Source organism: Scyliorhinus torazame, chromosome 5, assembly GCF_047496885.1.
Source record: "Scyliorhinus torazame isolate Kashiwa2021f chromosome 5, sScyTor2.1, whole genome shotgun sequence".
Lineage (NCBI taxonomy): Eukaryota > Metazoa > Chordata > Chondrichthyes > Carcharhiniformes > Scyliorhinidae > Scyliorhinus > Scyliorhinus torazame.
Genome location: NC_092711.1, coordinates 160690286 through 160701716, shown reverse-complemented (window position 1 = coordinate 160701716; position 11431 = coordinate 160690286). Strand labels below are relative to the sequence as shown.

Here is an 11431-nt window from a genome sequence, read left to right as displayed (position 1 = left end):
TTGTAGAGAACGTACTCCTGGTTACACAATATATCTACAATCCTGAACTCTGTAAGGGCAGCACGGTGGCACAGTGGGTTAGCCCTGTTGCCTCACGCCGCCGAGGTCCCAGGTTCGATCCTGGCTCTGGGTCACTGTCCATGTGGAGTTTGCACATTCTCCCCGTGTTTGCGTGGGTTTCGCCCCACAACCCAAAGATGTGCAGGGTAGGTGGATTGGCCACGCTAAATTGCCCCTTAATTGGGCAAACGTCTTTCTCTGGTCCAGGGAAGATATTACAGAGGACTGTGGGAGCTCAGTCATTGAGTGTGTTTAAAGCAGAGACTGACAGATTTCTAAATACCAATAACACAAAGGGATATGAGGACAGTGTGGGGGGAAAAAGCATTGAAGTGGATGATCAGCCATGATCGTACTGAATGGTGGAGCAGGCTCGGCGGGCTGAATGGCCAACTCCTGCTCCAATGTTGCAATGATACAAAGATAGGGAGGAAAGTAAACTGTGAAGAGGACATAAGGAGGTTACAAAGGGATATGGATAGGTTACGTGAGTGGGAAACGATCTGCCAAATGGAGTATTATGTGGGAAAACGTGATATTATCCATTTTGGCAGGAAGAATAAAAAAGCTTATTATCTAAATGGTGAGATACTGCAGAGCTCTGAGATTCAGAGGGATCTGGGTGTCCAAGAGCATGAATCACAAAAGGCGAGTATTCAGGTACAGCAAGTAATTAGGAAAGCTAATAGAATGTTATTGTTTATTGTGGGGGAATTGAATACAAAAGTAGGGAGGTTATGCTTCAGTTATATAGAATATTGCTGCATCCTTTGAAAAAAATCAAGAGGTTTGTCCTTAAACCCGCTGTGGTTAGTATTCAAATGCCTTTGTTGTTTTGAGGGTTTTAAACTTTCATTCGCCAGTATTTCACTTTGCATCCTGAATTGCATTGGCACAATTAACCACAGCCGGTTTGAGACCTTCTGGGTGAAAACTTTCTTCCTCATTTCCATGTCCTCTTGTTATTGACACTTCAACTAATGAGAGCAGCTGCTTTCTATCCACCGTCACTGAGCCTCAATTTTATACACGTCAATCAGGTCCCTCTCAGCCTTCTGTGCTCTAGAAAACAACCCGAGCTTATCCAGACTCTCTGCATAGGTAAAATATTCCATCCCAGGCAACAGCCTTTAATAATCTTTATTAGTGTCACAAGTAGGTTTACATTATCACTGCAAATAAGTTACTGTGAAAATCCCCCAGTCACACACTCCGGTGCCTGTTCGGGTACACTGAGGGAGAATTCAGAATGGCCAATTCACCCAACACCACGTCTTTCAGGACTTGTGGGGGGAAACCGGAGCACCCGGAGGAAACCCACGCAGATACAGGGAGAACGTGCAGACTCCGCACAGACAAAGACCCAAGCCAGGAATCGAACCCGGGTTCCTGGAGCTGTGAAGCAACAGTGCTAACCACTGTGCTGCCTGGTGAATTTCCACTGCACCTCTCCAGTGCAATTACATCCTTCCTATTGTGCGGTGACCAGAACTGCACACAGTATTCCAGCTATTACTTAACCAAAGTCCGGTACATCGCCAACATAATCTCCCTGCTCATATAACCTATGCCACGTCTGATAAAGGCAAGTGGGCCGTATGTCTTCTGAACTACCCCATTAACCTATCCTGCTGCCTTCAGGGATTTGTGGACATGCACCCCAAGATCCCTCTGTTCCTCCGAGCTTCCTCGTCTCCTGCTATTCATTGACAGCTCCCTTGTTGTGTTACTCCCTCCAAAGTGCATCACCTCGCACTTGTCAGGGTTAAATTCCATCTGCCATTGATCTGCCCAATGTGTCTTTATCCTCCTGCAACCTGACCTCCTTCTTCATTGTCAACCACGCGACCAATCTTCATGACATCTACAAACTTATTTGTCATCACCGCACATTTTCTTCTGTATTGTATATAGAGCACAAACAATAAGGGTCCCAGCACTGATCGCTGTGGTACGCCACTAGACACAGGCCTCCAGTCACACAGCCTTCTACCTCCACCGTCTGTCTCCTATCACAAAGACAATTTTGGATTCAATTTGCCACATTACCCTGTATCCCATGTGCTTTTACTGTCTTTATCAGCCTACCATGCGGGACCTTGTCAAAGCTTTGCTGGAATTCATATGAACTACATCAACTGCACTTCCCTCATCTGCACACCTGGTCACCTCCTCAGAAAATTCAATCAAATTTGTTATCCATGACCTCCCTGTGACAAAGCCATGCTGACTATCCTGATCAAACTTTGCCTCTCCAAGTGGAGATAGATTCCGTTCTTCAGAATTTTACCCAATAGTTTCCCTACTTCACTGGTCTGTAATACTGGAAGTCTGCAGAGGGATTTGGAAAGGTTAAGTGAATGGGCCAGGGCCTGGCAGATGGAATACAATCGTGCTAGTGGCCAGATGATGCCATCGTAAAACTCACCGGCATTTACGACGGTGTCAACACTTAGCCCCATTATCGGAGAATCCCGCCCCCCCCCCCCCCCCCCCATTATCGGAGAATCCCGCCCCCCATGTCAAACTGCTCAAGAACCTCACACTCCCTCTGACTGAATTCTTCACCCACATCTTCCTTCTCCAAAGGGATGACAGATCTGAAGTACTCACTTTACAACCTACCATTGTCATCTGGCTCGATGCACAGATTACACCCTCGGTCCCCAATAGGTCCTGTCCCCTCCCTGGTTATCCACTTCCCCTTGATATAATTATGGAATATTTTGTAAAATGTGAAATGAAAGTTGCCAAAGTCTCGGAGGACCATATTCTGGGAGCGAGCTGACTGGTGGTGATTTAATTTGAGGGTCACCACACCTCAGATGAGGGGCAATGTTGAGAAGGCGGGGCCTTCCTGAATAACCTCAGCCGGTACAGGAGTTGAAGCCGTGCTGCTGGCGTCGCTCTGCATCATGAACCAGCCATCTAGCCAACTGAGCTAACTGACCCCTGGTATAGATTTAATAATTCCTGAAATATTAGCTATTCCCTGTCTCCCATGTAGTTTCCCAGTCCACCTCAGACAACTTGCCCCTCATACCCTGTTAGTTTTCTTCTTGATAAAGAAAAGAAAAGAACCATGTAACCACCATGGCCCACCTGCATAGCAACGTGGCTGCTTTGGAGGGGGAAGGTTCCAAACAGAAATGCAAACTAAATATTTTCTTACTTTAAATGCACTTTCACTCTGTGATCTTTGTGAAATTTGAAACCAGGTAATCGCAACAAGGCTCAAAGAACATCAGCCCACTGGAAGCAAAGTTGTGAGACCGGCCAGTATAGCAGAAAGAAACATTCCAACCCTCCCCATTGACCACTGTCAGAATGAACAAAATGCAGCCCCGAATGTAACCGAGAACAGAAACAATAACAGAATCCAACCCCTGTGATCAATTGTGAACTTGGTGTCTCAGCACAATGAATTACAAAATCCCTTTCGACTTTGAGCTCTTGTGAATGGCCTCTGCCCAGTATGAACGTGCTGGTGTCCCTGCAGCTGGGATGGATCACCGAATGCCGTCCCCTATTCAGAGCAAGAGAATGGCTTCTCCCCGGTGCGGGCTCGCTGGTGCACCCGTAGGTTGGACAAGCGACTGAATCCCTTCCCACACTGAGAGCAGCTGAATGGCCTCTCCCCAGTGTGAACTCGCTGGTGTGTCTGTAGGTTGGATAACTGAGTGAATCCCTTCCCACACTGAGAGCAGATGAATGGCCTCTCTCCAGTGTGAACTCGCCGGTGTGTCCGCAGGGTAGATGGATCACTGAATCCCTTCCCACACTGAACGCAGGTAAATGGCCTCTCCCCAGTGTGAACTCGCTGGTGTGTCTGTAGGCTGCTTGACTGAGCGAATCCCATCCCACACTGAGAGCAAGTAAATGGCTTCTCCCCAGTGTGAACCCTCTGATGTCTCTGCAGGCTTGATAATTGAGTGAATCCCTTCCTACACTGAGAGCAGGTGAATGGCTTCTCCCCAGTGTGAACTCGCTGGTGTGTTTGCAGGGTGGATAACTGAGTAAAGTCCTTCCCACATTGAGAGCAGGCGAATGGCCTCTCCCCAGTGTGAACTCGCTGATGTCTCTGTAGGCTGGATGGCTGAATAAATCCCTTCCCACATTGAGAGCAGGCGAATGGCCTCTCCCCAGTGTGAACTCGCTGATGTGTCTGCAGGGTGGTTGAATCACTGAATCCTTTACCACACTGAGAGCAGGTGAACCGCCTTTCCCCTGTATGAACGCGCATGTGTGACTACAAGTGGGACAAGCAAGTGAACCCCTTCTCACAGCGAGAGCAAGTGAATGGTCTATCCCCAGTGTGACTGCGTCGATGAGCTTCCAGCACAGATGGGGCTCTGTATCCCTTCCCACAGTCCACATTTCCATGGTTTCTTCATGGTGACAATGTCCCATCGAGCCTGCTCAACCATTCAATAAGCTCATTTACCGATCTACCTCAGCACCATTTTCCCACACTATCCCCCATATCCCTCGATATCTTCAATATCGAGAAACGGATCAATCTTGATCTTGATCTTGAAAATACTTGATGACTGAGGCTCCACAGTCCTCTGAGGTAGAGAATTCCATCCTCAAGTGAAGAACTCCCTCCTCATCGCAGCTTTCTCTCTATTTTCCTGCCGGTTCCCCATAACCCTCGACTCCCTGGTCAATCAGAAATCGGTCCAACTCAGCGGTGAATATATTCAGTGACCCCCAGACTCTACTGGTCCCTGTGGAAGAGAAATCCAAAGACTAACAAACCTCTGAGGGAAGAGATGACTGGAAATATATAACACATCTACAGCACAATATTACACAACTACAAATAATAATAAATGTACTTTGTTACAGAACCATCAATAATATATCTACTCTGTACCAAATAACAGCACTGGACATTTCTCTGATATTAATTGACTGTCCCCTTAAATGTCAGCCATCTCCTGGGGAAAGCAGCCCTTTAATTGTGAACATTTGGAAAGAGGCCATCCTTTTAGCCAGACAAATAAATGTGTCAAACTGAGGTAGCAAAGGATGTCAATGTTTTTAAGGGAGAGAGAGACCTGAGCCGACCTTTCCAGAGTCTGCAGCCTCCCTGCATTCACTTCCTTTCCCTTCAGTTGCTGCGCATGTGCGGGGCAGAGAGACTGCGTATGTGAGCCGGAAGAGGCGTGGTACGCATGTGCTGATTTTCGTCTGAGGAGTGCGCATGTGCGGGAGTGAGGCGGGGACCGGAACAAAGCGGCGCACTGATCATTGTGTGTCCGGGTCTTCCAGCCTTTCCCATTGGACACCAGCTCAGCGCGGCTGGAGGGAAAAGTCTCTCCCACACCCACGTGGTGTTCCGCCCCTCATCGTCTGTCAGAAGGGATTGACCAATGGGAAACCGGGGCGACCGGAAGGACTCTTCTCCAGCCAATTTGTGAGTGAAGATTGAGGTTCACACAGACGGAAACTTCCTCCTGTCTCCAACATCTATGAGTAAAACACTTTATTTTCTCCCCCTTTCCATTTCTTTACCCATTCTGGTCTTGAATTGGTGACTTGCAACAACTGAAGGGAAAGGAAATGAATCCAGGAAGAGAGGGTGGAGACTCTGGAAATGTTGGCCCAGGATTTTTCTCCTGAATTTCTATCCGTACAGACAGTGATGAATTTTGCAAACTCCTTTTACAGGATATTAGGTGAGGAGGATTCACAGCCAGAAATCTGAAACCTGATGTCACGAGAAGATCTGACAGATGGCCGCCTGAAAATCATTGAACAGTAGGACTGTACCATTTGGAGGAGGCTTCAATAGATTATCCAACCTGGAGAAACATGAGGATACCCGCATCATAGAAAATACGTGGAAATGTGGGGACTGTGGGAAGGGGTTCAAAGGTTCATCTCAGCTGGAAATACATCAATGTGGTCAAACTGGGGAGAGACCATTCACCTGCTCCGTGCGCAGAAGGGATTCACAGTCAGTGTTTTTCAAACTTTTTTGCCCGGTACCCATTTTTACCAACCGACCATCCTTCACGACCCAGCTTTTCGCTTACCTCTAATGTGACAGGTGTGCCTGCTTGGTCCTCTGCTTTTCACACGCATACTTTCCCATACATGTGTTGGACACCCTTCACCTATGTGGGGCGACTGCTCGGGGGAGGGGGGGGGGGGGTGGGAGTGCACTGGCTTGAATGCTCCAGGTTTTGTTTTTTTATTGGTTATTCATTCGTTTCTGTTTTGGATTGAATATTCATTCGTTTCTGTTTTGGATTGATTATTTATTAGTTTCTGCTTTGGGTTGATTATTCATTCGTTTCTGTTTTGGATTGATTATTCATTTGTTTCTGTTTTGGATTGATTATTGATTAGTTTCTATTTTGCAATGATTATTCATTGGTTTCTGTTTTGGATTGATTATTCACTAGTTTCTGTTTTGGATTGATTATTCATTAGTTTCTGTTTTGGATTGATTATTCATTAGTTTCTGTTTTGGATTGATTATTCATTAGTTTCTGTTTTGGATTGATTATTCATTAGTTTCTGTTTTGGTTTGATTATTTATTAGTTTCCGTTTTGGATTGATTATTCATTCGTTTCTGTTTTGGATTGATTATTCATTGGTTTCTGTTTTGGATTGATTATTCATTGGTTTCTGTTTTGGATTGATTATTCATTCGTTTCTGTTTTGGATTGATTATTCATTCGTTTCTGTTTTGCGTGTATTCTGGGTGTATTTTTAGTGTATTGCTGATTGTTCTGCATTCAGCTTTGTCCTTTTGCATTGTGGAATTGTTCAGAAAAAAAAGATGTAAAACTTTATCCTCTGTGCAACATCTGGGAGGAAATCAATGATTCCCCCTTTCCATTTGTTTTCTCATTCTGGCTTTGAGTTGGTGACTTGCAGCAACTGAAATGAAAGGAAGTGAATTCAGGGAGGGTGCAGACTCTGGAAAGGTTGGCCCAGGTCTCTCTCTCTCTCTCTTTTAGTGGCAGCATGGTAGCACAGTGGTTAGCACAGTTGCTTCACAGCTCCAGGGTCCCAGGTTCCATTCCAGCTTGGGTCACTGTCTGTGTGGAGTGTGCACGTTCTCCCTGTGTCTGCGTGGGTTTCCTCCGGGTGCTCCGGTTTCCTCCCACAGTTCAAAGATGTGCAGGTAAGGTGGATTGGCCATGCTCAATTACCCTTAATGTCCAAAAAAAAAAAAAAGGTTAGGTGGGGTTGCTGAGATAGGGTGGAGGTGTGGGCTTAGATAGTGTTCTCTTTCCAAGGGCCGGTGCAGATTTGATGGTCCGAATGGCCTCCTTCTGCACTGTAAATTCTATGATTCTGAAAGACATTGACATCCTTTGCTCCCTCAGCTTGACACATTTATTTGTCTGGCTAAAAGGATGGTCTCTTTCCTAATGTTCACAATTAAAGGGCTGGTTTCCCCAGGAGATGGCTGACATTTAAGGGGACAGTCAATTAATATCAGACCAGAGAAATATCCAGTATTGTTATATTATGCAGATTAGATATATTATTTATGGTTCAGTAATAAAGTACATTTATTATTTCCAGTTGTGTAATATTGAGCTGTAGCTACGTTATATATTTCGAGTCATCCCTTCTCTGAGGGTTGTTAGTCTCTGGATTTCTCTTCCACAGGGACCAGTGGAGTCTGGGGGGGTCATTGAATATATTCATGGGTGAGTTGGACAGATTTATATTTGACGAGGGAGTCAAGGGTTATGGGGAATAGATCATAAAATTAAGGGAAAGGCAAGATGAAGAGGGATTTCTTCACTCTAGGATGTGGTGAAGCTTTGGAATTCTCTACCCCAGAGGCCGTGGAGCCTCAGTCATCAAGTATTTTCAAGACAGAGATTGATACACCTCCACCTATCTCAGTAACTCCACCTAACCTTTTGTTTTAGACACTAAGGGTAATTTAGCAAGGTAATTTAGGATTCTCGATATTAAAGATATTGAGGGATATGGGGAATGGTGTGAGAAAATGATGTTGAGGTAGATCGGCCAATGGTCTAACCGAATGGTTGAGCAGGTTCAATGGGCCGAATGGCCAACTGCAGCTCCCATTTGTTATGGTCTCTGTGTCCAGGACAGGAAGCAGTGAGCAGGGATCTGTCAATCAGCCTGAATCAGCACCTTCAGGAGAATTGGGAGGGTGAATATTAGATACAACAGAGAGAGAATGGTGGGAGAGTGTGTGGGACGGAGATTTACACCTTTTGGGAAATGAGAGAGGAAAGAATGTTCCAGAGAAACTAAATTTGTCTGATCTGAATTCCAATCCCGTACTGACAGTGATGTTGTTTCTAAATTGTTTTTACAGGATATTAGAAGAAGAGGAATTACAGACAGCAACCTCAAACGTCACATCCCGACCTGACTGAGCAACTAGGTTCATCAGGCCCCGACTATCATCAGCGTTTAAATCTAGGGGGCAAAATGTTTGCCCGCTCTGTCTATTTAAGAAGATTTGAAACATCAGTGTGACTGGAAAAGCACCGAGACACACGCACCCGAGTGAGAGTGTTCCAGAGCACTGACTGTGGAAAGAGCTTTAACCAGTGACACAGCCTGAAAAAACATCACACCATTCACAGCGGGGAGAGACCGTACACGTGTTCTGTGTGTGGACGAGGCTTCAACTGATTATCCAACCGAGAGACACATGAGGAGACCCAGAACATGGAAAAAACGTGGAAATGTAGTGACTGTGGGAAGGGATTCAGAGCCCCATCTCTGCTGGAAGCTCATCGACGAATTCACACTGGAGAGAGGCCGTTCACCTGCTCTCAGTGTGGAAAGGAATTCACTTGCCTATCCAACCTGCAAACACACCAGCGAGTTCGCACTGGGAAAAGGCCGTTCACCTGCTCTCAGTGTGAGAAGCGATTCACTGAGTTATGCAGCCTGAAGTCATACCAGCGAGTTCACTCTCGGGAGAAGCTATTCATCTGCTCTCAGTGTGGGAAGGGATTCAGACATACATCCACGCTACAGAGACACCAGCGGGTTCACACTGGGGAGAAACCATTCATCTGCTCTCAGTGTGGGAAGGGATTCACTTGGCTATCCGACTTGCAGAGACACCAGTGAGTTCACACTGGGGAGAGGCCGTTCACCTGCTCTCAGTGTGGGAAGGGATTCAGTCGGTTATCCAGCCTGAAGTCACACCAGGAAGTTCACACTGGGGAACAGCCATTCACCTGCTCTTGGTGTGGGAAGGAATTCAGACATTCATCCAGCCTGCAAAAACATCAACATGTTCACACTGGGGAGAGGCCATTCCTCTGCTCTGAATGTGGGAAGGGATTTTGTAATTCATCGCACCTGCTGAGACACCAACAAGTTCACAATTAATAATGTGGGTTGGATACTGTTATTGTTTCTGCTCTCAATTTCATCCAGGACTGCATTCCCGTAACAGCCTCCCCGAACAGGTGCCGGAATGTGGCGACTAGGGGCTTTTCACAGTAACTTCATTTGAAGCCTACTTGTGACAATAAGCGATTTTCATTTCATTTCAAATTTGCCATCCTTACACGGTCTGGCCCACATGTGACTCCAGACCCACACAGATGTGGTTGACTCTTAACTGTCCCCCACTGTAATGACCTAGCAAGCCACTCAGTTCAAGGGCAATTATGAATGGGCAACAAATGCTGACCCAGCCAGTGATGCCTACATCCCAAGAAAAGGTTTTATCATACTACTACAGGTAGATCTAAAATAAATACATTTGTCTTGGTTCCATTGAGTCTACAGCACAGGGCCCGGCCAGTCGGCTCAATTGGTCTCTGTCAGTATTTATGCTCCACATGAGCCTCCACTCAGCCCTCTTCATCTCCCCCCACAGCATATCCTTCTATTCCTTTCTCTCAAGATACAGGCGTATTCATGCTGTTCACCTCAACCACTCGCTGTGGTAGCGAGTTCCACATTCTCACCACCCACTGGATGAAGAGGTTTCACTTGAAATCCCTATTGGATTATTGAAAATGGATTGAAAATGCACACAGCATTTGACAGAGATTGGATGAATTGTCAGCGCAGCTGGGGCAGCACGGTGGTGCAGTGGTTAGCAGTGCTGCCTCACGACGCTGAGGTCCCAGGTTCAATCCTGGCTCTGGGTCACTGTCCGTGTGGAGTTTGCACATTCTCCCCGTGTTTGCGTGGGTTTCACCCCCACAATTGAAAGATGTGCAGGCTAGGTGGATTGGCCATGCTAAATTGCCCCTTAATTGGAAAAAATGAATTGGGTACTCGAAATTAAAAAAAAAAATTGTCAGCACGGATAGAGATAAATGTGTGTCCTGATAGACATTACAGAGACTTGTTTGAAAGGTGACCAAGGCTGGAATCTAAATGTTGAAGGGTATTTGACATATTGGAATGCATGAAGCTCGGAAAAGATGATGGGATTGCTCCTGTTCATTAAGGATTACATTAGGTCAGTACTGAGAGATCAACTTAGCCTGAAAGTTCAGGGTGTGGAATCAGCTTTGCTCGAGATAAGAAATAATAAGTTACAAGGTCTCTTGTGTGAGTAGTTAATGGGCCTCCTAACAGTAGTTACGTTGTAGGTAGAGTGTACAGGAAGTATTAAATAAGGCTTGTAATTAATGTACCACAATAATCATGGGTGACTTTAGGCATCAGTTAGGACGATGAGCCTGACGAATATTAATCATGAGGAAGTGACACCACAATGAGAAACTGACATCACACATCAGCAAGGTGACCGATATCCTTCAGAGACCAATCAGACATTGATCGTGCCCCATTTAACCAATCAGGGACTGATCATGGGCTGCTTGGGCCAATCAGAACCACAGGATACTACCAGCCATGCGTAGAGGTAGGTACTAGAAAGGGTTAGTGAGCTACAATTCTCTGGAGCTCGGTGCACAACACAACATGAAGAAAGAGGATAGACTTCAGTCAACAGAACAAGAGACAGCTCCACAGTCACCTGGAAGCTGAGAGCTGATGATCCAGAGTGAACGGACTGATCCACTGCCTTTGTTAATTATTATGATTTTGTACTTATTACAATTAACTTAATAAATTCTGTGACAATATTCTTGTACCTTGAATGGTCTGTAACTAGTCAGGAGCTGCAGGTAACTTTCACAACACATTCTGACGTGTAATTAATTTGAGTGTTACAATTGAGATTGGAGCCAAACCCAGATCTTACAATAGGATCAAATTTCACATTCCATTTGGGTATCCTGCACTAACAGTGATGGCTTTTGTAAAGTCCTTTTACAGGATATTAGAAGGGGAGGAGTTACAGACAGAAATTTCACACCAAACATCATATCAAAATGTGACAGAGTCACTCGATCCATGGGAGCTGAATATCAT

General features: G+C 45.7%; 1 protein-coding gene and 1 long non-coding RNA gene across 2 annotated transcripts in view; one reads left to right on the top strand and one right to left on the bottom strand.

The window, feature by feature from the left end:
- LOC140418010 (uncharacterized) overlaps window positions 1-5203 on the bottom strand; it is a 59772-nt gene extending 54569 nt beyond the window's left edge. Inside the window, 2 exon segments of the mRNA XM_072501441.1 lie at window positions 3490-4790; window positions 5134-5203. Of these exon segments, the coding sequence (XP_072357542.1) occupies window positions 3490-4303 (814 nt within the window). The 5' untranslated portion in view covers window positions 4304-4790; window positions 5134-5203.
- A 98-nt stretch (window positions 5204-5301) lies between these two features.
- Window positions 5302-11142, top strand: LOC140420329 (uncharacterized). The gene is made up of 2 exons (XR_011946295.1): window positions 5302-6118; window positions 8388-11142. It is a non-coding gene; the product is annotated as an uncharacterized lncRNA (long non-coding RNA).
- Window positions 11143-11431: the final 289 nt, after the last annotated feature.